At 35.4% G+C, this 22,379-nt stretch overlaps 1 protein-coding gene across 4 annotated transcripts in view; it reads right to left on the bottom strand.

The window, feature by feature from the left end:
* The window catches only part of ASCC3 (activating signal cointegrator 1 complex subunit 3), a 270,580-nt gene that overhangs the window by 149,421 nt on the left and 98,780 nt on the right, over positions 1-22,379 (bottom strand). For all 4 annotated transcript variants that reach the window (XM_061460216.1, XM_061460218.1, XM_061460217.1 and 1 more), the window contains exons 11-13: positions 18,601-18,765; positions 7,067-7,243; positions 3,962-4,033 (exon numbers count right to left, since the gene is read on the bottom strand). In XM_061460216.1, coding sequence (XP_061316200.1) covers positions 3,962-4,033; positions 7,067-7,243; positions 18,601-18,765 — 414 coding nt within the window. The remainder of the gene's footprint in view (positions 1-3,961; positions 4,034-7,066; positions 7,244-18,600; positions 18,766-22,379) is intronic.

Genomic DNA, 22,379 nt, shown 5'->3' with positions numbered 1-22,379 from the left:
TGTAATCAAGGTAATGGGATAAAACAGCAAAGGGTCATCAGGAGATATAATGGATGTGAACCTGTACAACAACAGCAATGATCAGAGTCAAAAAGAGTTAATACTGTCAGATACTAACTTAAGCAACTCAAACTTGGCAAAAAGCAATAGCTCCGTATCTTTTAGTTAAAGAGCTTTAATGTAAAGTTAAAATTTACATATGATTTGTTTCAGAGGAAAAGAAAGAACAAACTCACCATAAAAATATTATTTCTTAAAACTTCTAAAAACATTGCTGTTTCTCAAAGCATAACACGACAAGGGGGTTTTCCCCTCATACATTGTTACAATAAAGCCGGCATGCAGTGTCCTAAACAGGTTAATAATGCAATGTTTCAATTTGTTATAAAAATTATGGGGACTCCTATGGTCTTCATTCACTGTGTTCATTGCTTTCATGAGGTTCCCTACAAGCTGCCTCAGAAAAGCTCTACCTGCTCCCCAAAAACTGTCGCCATTAGTTGCCTGTCTCACAGGGCTGTAAAGTGTGAAGAAGCTTTTTCAGCTCTGTAGCTGAATTAAAGCTGTTAATGCACGTGGCCTCCTACTGGTGCCTGCCTGACAACAGACAGCTGTAATCACTTTGAGGGAATGGCAATTTTCAGTGACTGCGCCTTCACCCAGTCTTCAAGGGAACAGTACCCAAGAAGATAACTGCTGGCAAAAATATCTGCAACTGAGTGTAGAGTCATATTCTCTGATGAATGGTGTGCATTTCAGGGTTTTCTTTATTTAAAGAATCTTTATTTAAAGACTCTTGTTTATTAAGAGGTAGAAATAAAACTCCAAAAGCATAAATCAGTCTGGGGGGGTCTAACATCTTTTTAGATAATATTAGAACATAATAAATTCGAAGTATGACATGAAAACAAATATTCACCAGCTAATATCAAGTACAGAAGGACAGTCCCAGGAAAGCAGACTCACCAGCAGGAGAGGTTCCTGCTTAAAGCAGTGTTAAGAGGTAGGATCTGACAGAGAAAACTCCTAATGAAGATCTACATTGTTAGTAATCCTACAAAAAGAGCACACTGACTTACAAAGCTGGAAACCTTTGGGACATTTTGGATCTTAATCCTTCAGTCACGATAAAAAGTTTCTGTAACAAAACCCCTAGAAAATTCAGCAGGGCAAGCCATATATCATTATACCTTTCCTCAAGTTAAACAAGAGGAGAATTATGCTATAAGACAAATGTTACAGTTTCAGCTGCATTTGGTAATTCAAAGTGAAGCCTACAAATGAGATATCTCATTAGCTTGAGCAGATGGATCAAAATTAAAGACTGAATCACCAACTCTTAATTTCCCAGTAGCCAGGAAGAGCTTGAAGTCTTGCAGAGGATGAATGTTGAAAAATCAACATAAAAAGCTTCTCTCCATCTGTCAAAACACATGCCTGTAGAATGCAACTACCTCTTACCAGCCTCAGTCTTAAAAAATGAAAACATACATACATCTATTAAGAACACTTCGTCAATTACTGTAACCTATAATATGCCGGGGACACATCAGCATGACTTCCATAAGAGTAAATTATTTGGTTCTGGCATGGTAGAATTCTTTGAAAATGAGTTAATAGAACAGTAGATAAACAGTGTTGAATTTGATTTATTAAGACATTCCAAATACTCTGGTAAAGAGTCTTAAGGGACAACACTGTGAAAGTTTTATGGCCACTGGAATGTGTACATTAACTTGTAGAACTTTAGAAGAGGAAAAGTATTTTTCTCTAATTCTGGTATTGCCTTCTTGTCCCTCAGAACAAAACAAAATAGTTACGTTTTTGGCTCTCTGGAGCATAGCTGATGAGATCTGTGTCTGTCATACATTACTGCCTGAATAATGATAAAATTCCAACCATGCCCTGAATTCCATACAGATAAACAACTGCAGTAGATTTTTTTTTCCTCTGAAGTATTAGGGGAGAAGGTATAAATACGTATTTCTAAGAAAAACATTTAGAAATAATCACTGCTTTGTTAAAAAGCAAACAACTTTGCACACACAGAGCATGACAGTAACAGGCTATGGTGAACGTGGATACAAGTTAATGGACTTCTTAGAACTAGGAAAATCTGAAGATGGTGATAACTTTAGAAGATCAAAGACTATTCTCAAATTTGTGAAAAGACACTAAAGAAAACTTTCCTAGTATAATATTCATCATATTCACTCATAATATTCATCTGCTACTATGGTGCAAGCAGCTCAATGCAGGTATATCTACATGACTTTTTTTTTATTACATTTTTTTAATATCTGCAGTTGGTTTAAAGATTTGACAGATCATTTTTCATAGCACACTCATTAGAAGGAAAAATTCCTAATTTTTAGTATTTGGTAAAACACAACATACTGTAATTAACTGTATTGTGCAATGATCTGATATGCATAGTTCTGCATTTTCGAATGCAGTATACCAGTGTTTGTATACGATTCATTTCAGAGTATGAATTTGTGTTTCCTAACTGTTCTCAAGGAAAGCTAAAAAACGACCTCCTGCTAGACTTAAACAACTTATTGTACTTGAATTTTTTAAAATAATATTATATATGTTTGTAGAAAATTTTTCCTCAGCGTGAAAAGGGGGAGAAAGGTGCAATAAATACGCTGGAACAGCACGAAACTTTGTGCTGAGAATCCAAGATATGTTACTTATTTAGACATATTGATTTGAAGAATCTACTATTCATAGGTTTATCTACAGCAAGTGAAAACACACAAAATCATAAGAAATGAAAGATAAGAAACTAACATACCTCAGTGCTAGTTATTTTGTAAGGTATGTGCATAATTGACAATGAGAAAAAAATAAAGTTCCCTTGGTGCTGCCAACAAATTTTGTTAGCAATCTTCACAAGAAAATATCAGCACTTCCATATGTAATCTTCAGGAAAGTTTTCTGAATGTAATGAACAGTAACTGATATCAACAACAGAAGAGAAGTGGAAGAATGGTGTTAAAGCAGGGGAGCAGGAGGACTAAGAAGCTGTTGCTGGAGTATTTCCACCCCCTGAAGTCATAAACCAACTGTTCATCTTTCAAAAACTCCACAATCTGCATTTATGTGAGAAGAGGAAAACGTGCAATTCTTAGTGTGACTGTGTGGGAAAGTTTCCCTCTTTTATATGGAAGTTATTTAATGAAAAGCCTTTTCAAGGATCACAGTGCATTTGTTCCTGTTCCGAACATGTGCCATACCTGGTACAACTCCTCCTGCTTAAACTGCTGTGTTTCGCAAAGTTCTAGCAGAAATGTGACATCATGTGGGGGTGATGCAGGAGCACAGTAACAACAGAATGATAAAACTATTCAAGGCAAATGAGTTAAGCCCATAATCTTAATGGAGGGGAATATAAGGCTTGAAAAGTCGCTGCAGAAATCTCTATTTTAAAACAAAATGAAGGATTACTTCCTTTATAAAGAAAACAAAACACAAACCCCAGGATATTTCAAATGACAGATGCTGAGCCCTTGTGCCCCATATCTTCAACCCTGCATAATTTGCATCCCTCATCTTTAACAAGAGATACTAGAATTTGATAGATATGGGAAAGCCTAAGAAATAACTAAGTGCTATACTTTTCATTTTTTTAATCACTAGATGTACCTAAGTGTAAGGTCTCCAAAGCACTGACCCACTTTGCCTAGTCATTTTTTAAAAAGTGACATATATATAAATTAATTATTTTAAGGGATATGTAAAGGACCAAGAATTTTCACCTTGGATAGAAGCTAACATCATTTAGCCTGGTTAGATTTTCTTGCATGCTGTTTTTACAAAGTGTCAAGATTCGAGATGACCTCTGAAGTGACACATCTCAAAATAATTAAAAAAAATTCTTAATCTAGAGTTGTGATGATCAAAACTGATTTCATTATATGTGTTCTGAATGCAAACCAAAGCAGAAAATTAATACCTGGTGTCCAGCCATTATTTGCTTCAGCACATTTTCATAACATACTTCATCCATATGATTCAGTTGTTGCACCTGAAAAACAAGCATCGTATTACATATTAAACGTGTTTCTGTCTTTACAGATTTTCTACTACATTATCAAGCAATTTACAGTGATCCATGAATGAAAAAATGTGACTATGTAATTAAATTTACAATATACAGATTCCCATTCTTAACAATATCATTTTGGTATTAAATTCACAAACAGAAAATGAAAATAGACAAAATATGAGTAAGGGCAGCGGATAGAAAATTTATTCCATGACTTTGTTGGTGCTTCTATTGACTAGAGTGATGTAAGCCAGTTCTATTCTTTTAAATTATCTGTTTCGTATTAAGAAATCTTATTTCTACAGGATATTGATGAAATATCCATTTAATATGTCATCTTACCTAACATTAAGTCCTTACATTTGGTAATATAAAAATCGATTTTACACTGCAGATATATCCAGGAAATTACTGATAGTCAGGTTTTTTGTCACAGAGATTTTTTTTCTTCACAGTTGGGTCATGTATGGGAAACAGTGGGAGTACAGTATACAGAGTTTCTACTTATGAATAAATAAAATGTTTCAGGAAGAATAAAAAGTTCAAAATAAAGAGTTCAGTTGAAAAAAAAAGTATTCTTCCACCTCAATATTTTTTCTATTTCTTTAATGCAACACAATATAAATAGCATGTATCTACTTGAATGCAGCTCTGTATTAAGGTTGTAACAAATAAAAATAAATAAAGTCCAAATCAGAGCAATCACTCCATTCGCCATTTGTACATTCATCTTTTATAATGAAATATTCTGACACAAAGAAATTCTTACAAGAACAAAACATGTAAAAATTTGAAAATGGAAATCTAGTAGTTGGAGTAATCTAAAATAGCTGAAAGTTGACAATCACATCTTTAAAACAGCTTTAGAGGGAACAGGATAATCGTACAAGCATAGTAATAAAAAGATGAGACAATATGGACATATGTGGAAAAGACAGGTAGATAGTCTAAGTATTCTGAAAATGAGAGGCCAGCATTTTAATTAATTATTTTTTCAAATAATAACAAGTAAAAATCATTAAGTAGAAACATACATGAGCAGTGCATAAACACAGATGAGGACATACATATTTACATACATACAAAGGTAACTTTACATATTCTTTGTATTTATACCTAAAGAGGAAAACATAAACATGGACCAAGAAAAATAACTGACATTAAAAAAAAAAATCTGACATTAACAGACCTCTGACTGAAGAAGCCAGACTTTAGTCTTGGCCCCATACGCTCTAAGAATTTCAACATACAGAATTTTAAGAGCTTCCCTGGCTAACTTCTATGCATAATAAGCACACCATGCTATTCTTGCCTTTGAAAGCTTGACTACAGTTTGCATATGATTCCACAAATCGATAATCAGCTCCAGTTCTGGGGGAAGTTTTTCTGGATAAAGGATGTCAGAAAGCAGAGGCAAAACATCTACCTACAGCAACTAACAGTCTTCTACTTCTTTGCAGCTCATCAGTGTGGATATAGACATTGCACTGATTGCATTTGCTGATGTTCTGCTTTCCTCCTCTCACATAGACCAGAAGGATGTTGATACTACTGCTTTTTCAGCTTTAGCATTAGTATTATTCTGAATGGAATCCTTTTTCAAACAGGCTTGATACTTTTTGTTTGCTATGAAGTGTATGATCTTAATTGCAAAATATACTTTATGAAATCTGTAACGACATTCTTCTGAAAAGCAAAAAGTTGTGGTATTTCAGAATAAATACTACCTCCTAGTATTTCCTCATCTCCACTTGCTTGTTTGTTTGTTTTTTTTTTTTAAAACCTAACTGGTTAAGATTTTATAGGATTATTTGTATATCTATTTGATTTTTAAATCACTAATGCATTCCAGAGTGAGTATGAAGAAAGGAAATCTTTACCACACAGTGGAAATAAACTAATATGCAAAACAAAGTATCAGGAAAAGATTAAACAAAAGCAACTGCAAGTAACAGTGAAGGTACTTGAAACAATTAATGAAGGTTAAAATATGCAAATCACAATAAACACCATATGGTAAACTACTCTTCTGTGTATAGACTTGAAATGGCTCCCTACAGTTGTAGAATAAGTTTCTTTCCTGCGCTGCAGATAGAATGAACTACTTAAATAACCTGGCAAAAAAGGCAATGTCCATTTAAAAAAACCCAACAAACAAAATCCCTGGTATTATTGATTAAGCTATGGAATTAACTTTTGATTGAAAATGTTTTGACTTCTATTAAATTAAATTACAGCAGAGTAAGATTTTCTAAAAGCTAAGTTATATAAATTCTAATTATCAGCTAATGGTGCATGCAAAATCTTAAAGAAAAGTGTTTCTATTAATTCCTGTATTTAAAGAAGAATTAAAATTTACATGTCAAGTGGCACTGCACTTAAGATTTTTAATAAGAATATTATATCTGACCATGGCCTTACTGCTTCCCAAAATGAGTGAGAGCACAGAGTAAAGAAGCTTATTTTGGGACCACTTTAGTATGTTTTCTATCAAATGTGGACATATGATAGCTAATGATTTAGCATGCTAAAGGTTTTCATCAGCAACTTGTATCCAACTAATATTAATGCACGTGATGGTACTGCATGTATCTGTATCTATCTCTCTCTATATATATACAGATTTCATAAAGAAATATTATATTCCTCATGCATCTTACAGTCAAGCAAGGCGCACCAGTTTTTCAAGCAAAATGGAAAACTGAAATAAGAATAATCAGCTGCTACAGTGAGTCTGCAGTTGAGGGTGATGTTTTCTCCTTCATCAAGCCAAATTTAGTAGCAAAGCAAAAGCAACGCAAAGCTAGATGCCATTGTATCTAACTGCAACAAAGCCTATTTACAAGACTGTAAATGAAGGAAACATGATTCTTAAAGCACTGTTAAATTATGTATATCTTTATTCACAAGAAAAGATGCTTCATTAAAGACCTGCAGCATAATAAACCAGTATCCTCTACACATGCGTACATTAAGTATGGTCAAAACAGCAACCCTCCCTTTGGCATTTACCTTATTGGTTGTCTTAATTCCTATAAAGGTTTGCCCCAGTGGTACAGGTCGGAAACGGCCATCAAAGTAGAATAGTCCAATATAGGGATTGACGTGTAGAAATGTAGCAACATCCAGATAATTGGGTAATGTAGCTGAAAGGCCCAAAATCCTAATCATACTTTGCGTAGATTCAACCTATTTAAAAAACAGAAAACCTGTAAATGATCTGTTTTAAGCCAAGATATAAAGCAGAGAGTTTTAAACCATCCCTTATATAACAGTAATGTGAAAGAAGCAGTTAATACTTTCTACAAAAGGTGAACAATAGATGTGAGTTAGTGATTATCCTATACTGGAGAAACCAGAGCACTCTGCTTTTCCACCAAATTCTGCTTATTCATCTTTCTGTTTTATTGTAGTTTTGCCCTCCAGAAGGTTAGCAGTCATTAACTGACATGGAGGAACAATAGCAGTAAAATGGGCTTTGTGTTAAGAAGCAGAAGTCCAATTTATAGGCAAAACTAGGACAGATAATTTGATATTATCTCTTTTTTAGTCCAAACCACAGCACAATTCTGAAAAGAAAGAACACAGTTCCTTAGTCCTGGCTTTTGCTTAGACCTTTTCACAGCTCTCTTATACAATCTATCCTGCTCCTCTATAACACACATTTTTTCCTTTTTTTTTTTTAATTATTATAATTCCCCAAGTATTTGCGTTGCATGCCTACCAATTCAATAAGGGACATAAATGGTGCTTTACATTTAAATACCCTGCTCCTTATAAAAGCCTGCATATTATATGTATTTTGAGGTAATTTTCAAAAAGAATGAAACCAGCCAAAAGACTTGAATTAAGAAAGTATGCAAGAATTTTCCCATTTCTTCTGCAATACTAAAAGCTGTGTTGGCTAGCTCACAATTTTCTTACTAGCATAATTATTATGGAGCAACGTTCACAGCAATTTTCATCAAAAGGTCTTTTAGACACTATAACTGAAGCCATATATGAGGTTCTCAATGTCTCATGATGTAACTTCCACCTACCTAAGTCCTGCTCAAAACTATGAGGTTTTTATTTAGAATATAGCTTTTGAATCACTCAGGTGTTTGACTTAAAGTGAACGGAAGTGCCATGTAATTAAATCAGATGAATTAAAAGTTTTCAAAACAGACTATTAAAAAGTATATGTAGAGCATTCTGAAGGAAGATAAAAGACACCATACCTAACACGGGCCTGGGGAATAACAAGTGCACCAAAATAATAAACTAAATCCCAAAAGAAACCACCTCACACAACTCTACAGACATAAAGCAGACAAAATAAACCACTCAGTTGCCTGGCAAAAATCTGGATGCTCGAACTATGGATGTAATGAACTAAACACTGCAGAAAATAATTTGTTTTACCCTTTTGCGCTTATATAAAGAGCAGCTTTGCAAGGGGAATCCCATGTACAACAAAATCTCATCTGTAAATGCAAATTTTGAGATGACTGGGAGAAATGAGAGATTGCAATTTAAAACATATTCCGTCTGCTGGGAATAAAAGCACCTTGAAGAGACAAAGAAGCACTACCATTTTTACACATCTTTTTAATGCCAGATTTGGTGGGGTGGGGTGTGTGTGAGTGTGTGGTAACTGGTTTTCTTTTTTACTTGTTTGTTTTTTAGGGTTTGGTTTTGCCTCAGTCCCCTGGAACCCCACCTCCTTCTGCGCTGATCTTGGTGTCTGTGGGGTACTTTCTCACACTTTTTTTTTTTAAAACCCTTGAACCTGAAGGAACAGTAACCACCTGCTGATATACTTATCCTGTACTTTTTTCGCAATCACATAATAAGTACAAAAACTTGAAAGTGTAACTGAACTCCAATCTGGAAAATATTATTTAATTTTGCTAACTTCAGTAACAACTTCTGTCAAATCTCCTGAATCTAAACCCACTAGTTTGAAAGTGTGCTCAGTTCCATCTGAAGGCAGGAAAACATTTCAAGTATTTAAACAATTAACAAGAACTCTGCTTAATAACCACGGAAGTATGGATTTTTACAGCAATTAACTGCAAGCTGCTTGTTCATTTTTCTTTCAAAATATAAACAATGCCTAGAGAACAGTTACAATTTACTGAGACTTGCCACTTTCCAAACCTTTGTAAAAAGCCATTTAACTTCACTGCTCCGGCAGTTGGCCCTGCAGTTAAGGAGCTGATGGAAAACCCTGAATTACAATGAATTACAACTCCACATGAAAACCACAGCAGAGAGTTAACACAAACAGTTTATTAAAATTACTAACATGCAGAGCGCATTTTAAAGCAAACCACATTTTTGCATATTTTATATAATACCTCACATATACATATGTGTATAGTGCCTACATTTTTTTTCAATTTATAAATCTGAAATTTGCAAATTATTTGGACAATCAAGTTTCCTATTTATATCAAGCCACAAAAATCAAGTCTCAGTGCTATACAAAATCAGGGTATAATGTCTTTTGCTCTACAGTAACATTATGTTGGTCTTCATAATTAATTGAAAAATATTATGGCTGTAAATAATTCCATCAATTTCTCCAATTCCTTTCAAGACCATCCAAAAAAACAACATAAAAACCTATTTATTACCAACTACTTCTATGTCTAATTCGCAGCACAAAATATCAATAATTAATATATATTTAAAAAAACCCAAGCAGCAAGAAGTAAAAAGCATTTACCTTAAAAAACAAAAATGTATCATAACAATTCTCCCAGTTATTTTATGCTTGCATCAAATTCGAACTGTAAACTAAACCCTTATGTGTCTGCATATCATCACATACATATACGGAATGAGTTTTGTTTAATCTTTTAATTATATATGTCAATATACAAAGAGCAGTGACTAAAACTGTGCTAAACATAAAAGTCTGAAATATAAATTACCTGAATATGCAACCATAACACGTACCTACATACTTTATTTTGCATTTTCTCTCTGATTATAATGCAGTTATTTATCTATTATTTATCTATTCAAGCACTACAAATACTTTTTGTAATAGCTTGTAGAATTTTAACACATTTTTAGAACAGAGCTCTCGGCATAAATTTTTTCTGCCTTTCCCTTGAAAAGCAGGCATTAGTATGTTTTGTTCTCAGATGCTTCTAAAGAAAATGAGTCTTGAAAGTGAGAAGATGCCCTTTGTAAATACAGTCCATTCAAACATTAATATTTTTCTTGTGCTGGATCACTTTTTACTTGCTCCTCAAAGTCCCATTTAGAGACTATGCCTTCATAATCAAGAGACTGTGAACATATATTCTTTTCCTGAAACTGCTGTAAAAATTGCTGAAAAGACATTTTGGATGACAAATTCTCTGCATCACTGTCTGGAGGTACACAGCTAAGTGTGTCTTCTTCACTACTGCCAAACAATCACAAACATTTTAATCTTCATATGTGTTTAATCATCTCAGTAAAAATATAAGCACTATTTGGAACTTAAAAGGCTTTCTTTGGAAAAACTAACTGTCACAGTTTTTCACATCATGTTCTCTGAAAGCTCTCCTGTATTTTATCGATTTGATGATACACTGGAAGGAAGAAATAAAATTGCCATAACTATATTTAATTGACATATCTAATTAGTATATCTAATTCAGAAGCATTCATGATGGCATGCAGAGAATTGAAAACATGTTCACCATATACGTTTGCAGAACATGATTATCACACCATGAAATTCCATGCACACAGAAAAAAAATAAACAGAAGATAGCTCTCAAGCATCATCTGTGCTTACACTGTAATCGATAAAGGTACAGGTATGAGAAGTGCCTCTCTAGACTGTAAATCAATCACAGCAGGATAATTTTCTTCCTAATAGGTTTTAAGATTTGCATATCATCTTATTACATTACAGCTGCCACTTGAGTGCATACAGAGTATGCATAGCGATACTCTTTATCTGACTTCTAAAGTTCTTCCTGAACTTTGTGAACTTGGCAGTCTTCCCATTTCCATGCATTAAAATATCACATTCACAGAATGAATTACAATCAAGCTGGAAAGCATATCCCTGATTGTTTAACTCAAGCACAGAATTAAGTAAAGCAGACAAGTTTATATATTCTAATCTTTGAAGAACTGTCCACTGGTTTGAAATTAATCTGATATTCAGATGACCCAGGAACAATTTAACAGTCATCTTCAGTCAGTCTGTACGCCCTTCAGATGTACACAGGACAAGATACACAGAAAATTAGGCAGAAGCATTTCTTAGTTTTTAGACTACACATGCAAGAAGACTTAGAAACTTAGGCTCCTGAGTTCCAGAATCAACAGTGGTAAGAATGAAGCGCTGTATATCGGGACTCACGTTAGTTATTAGTTAGATCCTACCCTGCCCACAGAATGTCTAATAAAAGTCTCAGCCTCTCACAAGATCTGTTTTTGCCATTATTCAAAAAAACAAGAAAAAGAATGAAAAATCCACAGAGAAATTATAAGAACATAAAGAAATAAAATTAAAGGCGTTTCAAAATGACTAAGAATGACTAGGAAGTTTGTTAGAATGTTTCACCAGTGTATACTTGTTTATTGATATCTTGTTTACTGCCTAATGAAGGAATTAAGAAGTTGTCCATCAGTCCACAGGTGGTAATTTCCTAGTTTTAGGGATAAAAATGGAAAACCCAATAAAATTGTAAAATCAAAAGTACACAGTAAAAATGCAATTACTAATACTGTTTTGACGATTCCACATAGGACGTTATCTACAACTCAAACACTCAGCACAGAATGCATTTGTTACTAGGCAACCATCTAGTTAAGTAATTTTATAAATGAGTTTTACTCTGCTTCCAGTGAACCCTGAAAATACCGTGCTCTCGGTCCTCCACTTAGAACATATTTAAAAATCTAGAGGTACTGAAAAAATGTAACCATGCAGAAAGCACTATTAGAAGCCATATTATTTTCCCTCAGTGAAATATTAAATACGCAATACTTTGCCTTAAGAAATGACATTCTGAATATACCTATTAAGAGATTTCTATGCCCTGCACAGTGCCAGGTCAGTTTTTCTTGAATGACAGAATGTCTTTTCATGCTGTGTTTACTGTTTTGTTCCTGAACTAAGAAACAAAAAGAAATATGAACCTTTCTAGAAATCAATTTAACTGCTTTACCATATTATGAAAGAACATAAACCATATGACAATCACTATCACCTTTTAAACTCCATGGATATATCACAGAAATGGAAAAATGTTCACATACCAAAAACAAAAAATGACATGCAGAATGACTTTCTGACATCACTTCCATGCAAAGTAACAGAAAAGCTTCTGAATATTAAATCAAATATCTCATACGTAACATTTTCCAAACAAATGGAGATTAGTTCTTTTAAAAAAAAAAATTTGCTTTAGAAAAGTCATTTTTACACAACTACAAGGTTGCCAGAAAATGTAACAAGATAGACCTAGACTTGTGTAAGGCATTAGACATATGGGTGCACAACATACTGTTTAAAAATAACACCACAGAATAGCAAGAAAACATGTATTAAATTTATCACAAGCTGATGAACTAACAGATTTTAAAGAGAATGTATAATTGAAAAAAAAGCAATTAAAAAAAAAGGATGCTTCTAATTGCTTTCTAAGCCTGATTCTATTCAAGAATTTTAACCATGATATGCAGTAAATAAAAAAAAAAAATAACCTGCAGAATTAATATAACTGATGTGCATGTCAGCCATACAGACAAATCTAGGTTCATGGTCCCATTCAAACTAAATTCATTTTAATTAAGCTCATTCTAAAACAGGCCACAGCTGCAAAATGAGACACTGTTCTCAGGGAACATTCTTATGGCAACAAGTGAATTCTGCAGGAACTATAAAGAGGCTTGTTTGAAGACTTAATGAACAAGCATCTGAGCCCAAGCTCTGAACATAATGTGGTAGCAAATTAAGTACATGCAATTCATAGAGGCATAAAGTGGATATAACTGATTAATAGAAGGAAAACACTCTACCTCTGTATATGTCACTACCAAAACTAACACAACAGTTAGTTGTGTTAGTTCTATACCCAGTTTTGTTGTTTTAAAAATACAATCACAAATATAAGAAAGTCCAGTTAAAAGCTCCACAACACTCTAGTTGGAAACCAAAAAAGTACTGTAGAAGATTTCAGTAAGCTTGTTTGATTTACTGTCCTGGGTTTAGCAGTAGCAGTCAATTTTTCTCCTTGGTAGCTGGTGCAGCGTTGTGTTTTGACTTTCAGCCTCAGAACAGTGCTGATAACACCGATGTTTTCAGTTGTTGCTAAGTAATGTTTACCCTGACCAAGGACTTTGTGAGGCCCATGCTCTGCCAGGGAGGAAGGGAAGCCTGTAATAGAAGATGCTGAGAAACCTGATCAACTGATATAAGGAACATCAAAGAGACAAAAGACTAACAGCAGTCCCTCAAGAAATGAAGAGCCAAATGAAATGCAAATGCCATTCTAGTCCCAGATGAAACATATAGGAACTACAGTGAACTACCATTTGACACAAAAAATATAGGTCCAAGCAGCTGGGTTTAGACCATTCTATCAGCTTTGATTGATTTGTATTTTATTTTTTTTTAACTGCTCTAGTTTTCTTAAGCAAGAATGGGATTCCAAGCACCTAAAAATTCTTTATTAGAAAACAATCCAGCATTTAGCTTTGGGTGAGAAACCTCTGAACTTGTTTGCTTCTGATTTCTGGTAAGGAGGTAAAAGAGAGAACCAAAGACAAAAAAAAACATAGAGGAGAAAATAAGGAACTAGAGATACTGCAAATGCATCCAGAACAAGGAAAGCTACATGATGGCTGAGAGGGAAAGTTTCTTAAATTAGGTGTCATGAGGAAAGAAAGCTCAGAAAGGAAACATGAGGATTTCCAGGGGAAAGAGAACTCCACCACCTCATGGTCACTGCAGCCAAGGCTGCCTTTGATATTCACATCTCCAACGAGCCCCTCCCTTTTTGGCGAGTATGAGGTACAGCAGAACGCCTCTCCTTAAGGGCTGCTCTATTGTTTGAAGGAGGAAGATCTCATCAATGCACTCCAGAAATATCCCAGATGGCTTGTCCTGCTGTGTTGTCCCACCTATTATTTATCTAGCAACTTTACTGATCTAATACAAAAATATAAAGCAATTGAAAGTTTAATTTGAAGAATGAGACTGATGAAAAGAGTATTCATGTGTCTAAGATGGAAGCTTCGTTTCCCCTGAATCTGAGAAATCTTTTACTATGGAATTTCTTTTATTTAATTTATCATTCACATAGTTGAGAGGAGGCATCAAAAATGATGTATCACTCAAGTATAATATTCCGTATGTATTTTCTGAAAAAAATACCTGAAAGCAGCAAAGAAGTCACTGAAATCCCTGAGTAATTATGACAAAATAATTCAGTGTCCTTTAAAAGCAGTCAATTTTTTTTTTCTTTCAAGCTAATAAGCTTACTAGATATTACAGAAGTGTGGAAAGTTTTATTAAAAAGTTTAAGCATTTCAGTTTTATATCTGCAGTATGCTCTTCACTAAAACTTTAAACTTCAAAGCTAGAAATTGATTCAAAGAAGTTGTTTGATGTTATACCTACAGTATATGAGAGCTCAAAGCAATTTTCCCACCAAAATGTTTAGCAAAATCAATTTAAGTCACTTGCAAAAACATTCTCTAAAATTTGAAAAGTGCAAACATGCATAAATACTGTTCATTCTCCTGTGAGTAAAGCTGTCAGCAATTCCAATATATATGCTCCTTCCAGGTTAAAAACCCTACCCGATTAAAAAAAATGCCATAAGTTTAAACGCACATGTTAAAAGTCTTAGAACAAGTGCTGTGACTCAGTGTTTATCTGGGGGAAAGTACAACAATAATTCAAATATTTTGAGGTACAAGCAGGACAGACCTACCAATGCATCAGAATATTCCTGTTTTGAGAAGGCACTTGTATAGCTGTATTTGTGCGGCATACAAATACAGAACTCAAAACATTCTTTTCTGGCACAGTTGTAGACCCAGGTAGCCAACTGAACACTAATTCTTAAAAAGACCCAATGAGAGCAGAAAAAAAAAACCACACCCAAAACGAAGCCATTGTCTATTTGTCTATTTTTCTATCATCCAACAAAACAAGAGGGACGGTTTTCTGTAAGACAGGATAACAAGCCCTGCAAAATGTAGAAGGCACTACATTATACATCCTGATCTGCACAGGAATCAGGACATTGAATCATATACAAGCTAGGTAAGTTTGAGCCAGACGAAACTATAGGAAGACACCGTAATTATAAAGAAGCTGTCAGTGATTTACTGAAAAAGTTGAAGTAGTATTTCAATGAATTTATCAGAGTTCTCTCCTGAAAGTGATACAAATGACTGTTCCAGACCAGACCAAAAATCCAACTACTTCAGTTCACTGTCTCCCACAGTGGTCAAAAGAGACAGTACTGAAATAGGGAAAATGCCATCATGGAATCATAGCATGGTTTGGATTGTAAGGGACCTGAAAGAACATCTAGTTCCAAACCCCCTGCCATGGGCAGGGACACTTCCCACTAGACCAGGTTGCTCAAAAGGCCATCCAACCTGGCCTTAAACACTGCCAGGGATGGGGCATCAATGTCTTCTCTGGGCAACCTGGCATTTGCCATCATAGCCCCTGATTGCTACACCCCTCAGTCTGATCTAAGGACTATTAATATGCAACGGATTTTTCCTTTAATTACCTGTCTAATCACTTTCTGAATCTCTCCACTACAAATTAGGAAAAACTAGTCAATATTTCTGATGTTTTAAACCAGTATACAAATCAGGCAATTGATCTGAGCAATTATTGAATTACTGCAGTGGTGTAATTGACATAAGGACGTTTTAGATTGACGCTGTCAACGTCTGCTTTTTGTTTTGGTGGGTTTTTGTTTGTTTGGTTTGGTTTTTTTTTTTTGTTTGTTTTGTTTGTTTTTTTTTTTCCTTCTGTTTTTTAAGAACTGAACAATTAGTCTTGCCTCCAGTGCATGAATATGGAATGAGTATGATGTTTCTATAGGTATCAATGAAAAACATGTTCTAGAACTACTTTCAGAAGGGCTCAAGAGGAGCTTAATATTTTATACAGAATCATTGCAGTCAGAAGGATATTCTCCAGGGGCAGGCTGAATATTCTGATTTTGTTCCTCCAAACATTTATGAATTTGCATCAAAATGCATTTAACTGAACTATGAGCAGGGAACAGAAGCAAAGAAATGTAACCAAATATTTTTTCTTTCCAAAATACCATTAAAACATTATTAGAGGTGGTATTTTTGCAGTTAAAACATCTGTAGCAGTATTTTCACTAAAACCCAGTGAGATACTTCTGAAATCAGAAAACTTATGTCACCTTTTCTAGTCATGAAATAAAAGTTCCAGTAATTTCAAAATTAATTATGGATCTATACTGCATATTTCACAGAGCTATGCTTGCAGGCTCAGATGCTGCAGTATAACATTTCAGTGTAATTTTTAAAACTAGTCCTTTTATTATTTGTTTCCATAGTAAAAAGTTAAAACAGTTGTGCAAAACATCTATTTCTCTCTCTCCATGCCCTCTGGAAGGCTTGTAATTAAAAATATTTTTGTTTGGAAATGTTTTCTACTGCATAATTCTAAATATTTCTACAAGCAGTTTTGTTTTCTGTTTAACTGTGGGGTTTATTTCTAGCGTACTTTTATACTGTAAATTTCCCCCCTCTTCTACTACCTTCTCCTGAAGTGGTCTCCAGTACTGCCTTTCTTATCAACTTAGAATAAATAAGTTCTTCAGAAAAGTGGTGAGATAATTAATTTCAATATCTGTGTCTTTTCTTCCCAACTGTTTCACTGAAGGAAGGGTTACAAATGAATAGCTTCAATTCCAGATGAATTGAACTCCAACTTGATAGGTAAAACAAACCTTGAAATCCTAGAAGATTAAAGCACCCTAGAGAGCTATTTTTTAAACGATTGTTGAAGCAAGACACTGCTGTATTACAATAAATGCATTAAAGGTAGGATTCAGTACGCAAGACATAACTGCCTCAGATTTTATATTCCTTAAGTTCCCTGCACAGGCTTGACAGACACAAAAGGAAAGGATCTATGGGAGATTTGTGTCCAAATGAAGCAGAAACAGGATGCCAAGCTGAATAATGTAGGGCAGATAAAATGGCTCTAGACATTTATTTCAAGCAATTGAAGCCAACCTTACGCATCTTGCAAAATTTCACATTAAAAAATAAATGTCTTGCAATCTGATGGGAAGACAATGAACATCATAGTAACCACTAAAATCTGGGATTCTTTACTTTAAAGGCACCTAAGGAAAACAAGGTTATCAAAACCATTAAAGAAAGAAAATAGAATATCAAACAGGTTAAGTTATAGTGGCGTTGACACAGTCTAAACTATACAAAGCCCTACTCTTCATTATAAACAAATTTAAATCTTCCAAGTTTAGCTTCTTCTAAGGAATTCTTACTTATGTTGTTCTTTATACATGAACTTTCTGCACTGGAATCCAGCAGACACCCATTGTATTTGGTTCTTAGAGGAGCTAGAATCAGATGGTTCAGACAGCCTTAAAAAGGTTAGTGTAGCCTTGTCAAGAAAAACAATCTCAAAATCTAAAACACTTTAAACATTTAACACACTACAAATAGAGCCATAACAATACCAACTGTGTTTATTTTTAATTTGTTACAGATTATTTTGTATTGACACACTTTTGCTCTGCATGACAAAAAAACAAAACAAAACAAAAACCTCAAAAGAACAGCACTCTATTCTCTCCTATTATATATTCATATTAATTCCACCCTTTATATTCATCCCTAAATTCCACATTTTATTTTTCTTGCAAATACACATCCTGCCATTGAGACCAATCTTAATTATTGCCTAACTCAATCCTTCTTTCGTATAAGATTTAAGAACAAATCCCACGCATCCATCCTTTTTTCCTTTTGCCATTTTAAATCTTGGTATTTAGAAAGCATCACCAAAGTGTGTGAGGGGGAAGACCAATTATGCTAAACTAAAAATTATGTATCAGTGCAGAAAGTTTTACCTAGATTTAAGACACTATTCTTTATTAAAAAAAAAAAAAGAAAAAATTCTTCTAGCAAAACTGCTAAATAAAAATCAGCATTCCTCAAAAGAAAATACTTTCAATCTGGGTTATGTTAAAAAATTAACCTGATTATTATTTGTTTAATAATGTTTAATTTTGCTCTTACTTGTACACTAAGTAAATTAATAAAGTAAATAAATAATAAGAAATAGCTCTGTAATAAATTATGTAAACTAGAAATCTGATAGAAATCTAATACAGAAGAGATCACAGAAGACAAAAATCTTTTAGTACAGAATAGCTATGAAATGAACTGTAAGCTGCCTAAGCGTTTTGATTTAATTGTCTAAGAATTTCTCAGTGTAAAAGCACCAAAATGTATTTATTCTTGGAAGAAAATGCAGTTCTTTTGGAGATCTTTTCTCTTACCTGCCGTAAAGTACGTGCTACTATACTTTCAAGTACTGGTCCTCTATCTTCATGTAACAGATGAACTTCATCAAGAATCAAGAGTTTAACCATCTGAGAGAGGGCTACATCACCAACACTTTTTCTTGTCACAACATCCCATTTCTCTGGAGTAGTCACAAGCATCTAGCAGAACAGAAAACAGAAATATTAAGCATTTACAAAGAAAAATCCAGACTAAAATTTATAAAAAACCAGTATTTTTGTATACAGCAGAGTAAATGCACTGTAGAACCTAACAAAACTATCTTAAGTTTCACCTACTTTTTATATGGTGCAGCCACACTTTGCTGCATCTACATGTGTTGGACACTCATAAGTAGTATTCAGCATGGAAAATATGGGTATATAAAGCAAGAACTTCAAGTTACTGCACATCATATGTATACATTTTCCACATTAAAACAATGAGACAGTTATTCAGAATCAACTCATCATATAATTGTGTGAGTTACTTGATATATATGTCCCACCAAAAATTAACTATGAAAAAATATTTCTAACCTTCACCACACCGCAGCAAACACCTGAGACCCCACCCTGCGAAATGCTTCCTCCCTAAGGCATACTTTCAAAATGTACATTTTAATATTTTGATCCTTGCACTGGCAAAACAGATTAAACAACTTCCACAAGTCCTGGAAACTTAATTGTTTCACATAGACAGGTCAGTGGTAGTCCCTATTACAGTGCCATTTCTTGCATGCTTTTGCAATGGCTTCTCATTTTGCATAAATCCCTAAGTAACAGACTATCGAAGAGATAAAACTGAGCTAACATTCAATTTACAGTTGCCACGGAATTATAGTACCCTCCATTCCCCACACTGACAACATACTCAGCATACTTCATTTGACCTTAGCACAATTCGAGAAAGCCGCTTTTTAAGATTCAAAACCAAAGTGGTCACTCAAAGAAAGGATCTCATTCCTCGCTCCAAAAAATTCTCAGCAGCTGTTTTAAATAGAAATAGAAATGCAGATTTCTCATGGACTATTCAACAAAATAATTTCCTATTTAGGTGCTAACTGCTAAGTATAAAATGCCCCTAGAAATAAATCTCACCCACTCAGTAATAAATTCAGTGGTAACTTGCCTGCAAGTTATGACTATGATTTAAGGGCAATTATTTATTGCCTATTCATAACAAATATAATGAATCACTATCCATCAGAGCTAGAGATTCCTGGGACAGGCACAAAGCTTACCTTACAACCTCACTTATTGCACAAAAAAAGAAATTAGAACTGTTAAAATAAAGGTTCCTCTTAAATTTACACATTCAGAAATAAGACACTACTAAGATGACACACAGTTCAATCTTACAGATGATAATGCTCCTATAGCAAATATACTAGTAAGTCCCTACAAAAGCTTACACACACACCATTGTTTTCATCCAGACAGCATTTGCTGTATTCTAAGCAGCCATGGTAGATTATTAAAAAATTATATAAATTAAAAGTTTACCAGACCCTATCAGCATCCAATCTCAAATTCAACCAGATAATGTAAATCCAAGAGAATATGAGATTCATGACATTTTCTTAAACAAAATCTTATCTGTAAGAACACAATGTACGAATAATAAAAATTAACACTGCTGCACTAAATCCCAGACTGACAAAAAAACTGAAACATCAAGACAGGTTAGGTGGCTTCCAAATGTGATGCTGTGAGGTATATAAACAGCACACATTAATGTAGCACCAAAACCAGTTTCTTAGCACAGAAATTATACAAAGGAAGGTGCAAAAACACTGGGTAATTATGAATAATGTTTCAAGGCGGAAGTCATTGCCAGACCACTCTCCATCATCTTTACCAAGTCTTGGGAAACGGGAGAGGTGCCTGAGGACAGGAGGAAAGCATATGTCACTCCAGTCTTCAAAAAGGGCAAGGAGGAGGACCCGGGTAACTATAGACCGGTCAGCCTCACCTCCATCCCTGGGAAAGTGATGGAACACCTTATCCTTGGTGCCATCTTAAGGCATATCAAGGATAAGAGGGTTATGAGGGGCAGTCAACATGGCTTCACCAGGGGGAAATCATGTTTGACCAATCTCTTAGCCTTTTATGAGGAAATAACACGTTGGATGGATGATGGCAGAGCGGTGGATGTGGTCTACCTTGACTTCAGCAAAGCATTTGACACAGTCTCCCACAGCATCCTCACAGCTAAATTGAGGAAGTGTGGACTGGATGATCAGGTAGTGAGGTGGACTGCGAACTAGCTGAAGGAGAGAAGACGGAGAGTTGTAGTCTATGGGGCGGAGTCTAGTTGGAGGCCTGTAACTAGTGGAGTGCCTCAAGGGTCAGTACTGGGACCGGTATTATTTAATATATTCATCAACGATTTAGATGAGGGAATTGAGTGTACTATCAGCAAGTTTGCTGATGACACTAAGCTGGGAGGAGTGGCTGACACGCCAGAAGGCTGTGCTGCCATCCAGCGAGACCTGGACAGGCTGGAGAGCTGGGCGGAGAGGAACTTGATGAAATATAACAAGGGAAAGTGTAGAGTCCTGCATCTGGGCAGGAACAACCCCAGGTTCCAGTATAGGTTGGGGAACGATCTGTTAGAGAGCAGTGTAGGGGAGAGGGACCTGGGGGTCCTAGTGGACGACAGGATGACCATGAGCCAACACTGTGCCCTTGTGGCCAAGAAGGCCAATGGCATCCTGGGCTGTATTAGAAGGGGGGTGGTTAGTAGGTCGAGAGAGGTCCTCCTTCCACTCTACTCTGCCCTGGTGAGACCCCATCTGGAATATTGTGTCCAGTTCTGGGCCCCTCAGTTCAAGAAGGACAGGACCTGCTGGAGAGAGTCCAGCGCAGGGCAACTAAGATAATTAAGGGAGTGGAGCATCTCCCTTATGAGGAAAGACTGAGGGAGCTGGGTCTCTATGGTTTGGAGAAGAGGAGACTGAGGGGTGACCTTATTAGTGTATATAAATATATAAAGGGGGAGTGTCACGAGGATGGAGCCAGGCTCTACTCAGTGGCAAACAATGATAGGACAAGGGGTAATGGGTACAAACTGGAACACAAGAGGTTCCACTTAAACTTGAGAAGAAACTTCTTCTCAGTGAGGGTGACGGAACAGTGGAACAGGCTGCCCAGGGAGGTTGTGGAGTCTCCTTCCCTGGAGACATTCAAAACTCGCCTGGACACATTCCTGTGTAACATTATCTAGGTGTTCCTGCTCCGGCAGGGGGATTGGACTAGATGATCTTTTGAGGTCCCTTCCAATCTCTAGCATACTGTGATACTGTGAAGGCACTGGCTAAGAAAAGCAGACACAGAGAACTAGCAGAGACTTACAAAACCTTTATGAAAATTGCTTGTCCAAAGTTGAGCAAGAGCATTTCTTCCCATCAGAAGATTCAATTACCTTAAATACCACCAGCATAATATTCACAGCTTTTAGAAAGAAATTGCTTTGCTGTCTCAACACTTTTGAAACCCAGCTTGACATGACTTCACAGCTACAGAATCAAAGAATGGTTGAGGTTGGAAGCAACATCTGGAGGTCATCTTGCCCAACTCTCCGGTTCAAGTGGGGCTAGATAAAAGCTAGTTGCCTAGGAACATACTGAGACAGCTTTTGGGTATCTCCAACACTGAAGACTCTACAACCCCACTGGGCAACCTGTGCCAGTGCTCAGTCATCCTCAAAGTAAGTGTCTCTTGATGTTCAGACACAACCTGCTGTGTTTCAGTTTGTGCCCATTTGCCTCTGG

This window comes from Pezoporus flaviventris, unplaced genomic scaffold (assembly GCF_033815535.1).
Source record: "Pezoporus flaviventris isolate CSIRO_AGI_PZ_B2104156 unplaced genomic scaffold, CSIRO_AGI_Pfla_v1 ptg000031l, whole genome shotgun sequence".
NCBI classification, from domain to species: Eukaryota; Metazoa; Chordata; class Aves; order Psittaciformes; family Psittacidae; genus Pezoporus; species Pezoporus flaviventris.
Note: the sequence above shows the minus strand (reverse complement) of the source record. Positions and strands in the feature narration are given on the sequence as shown.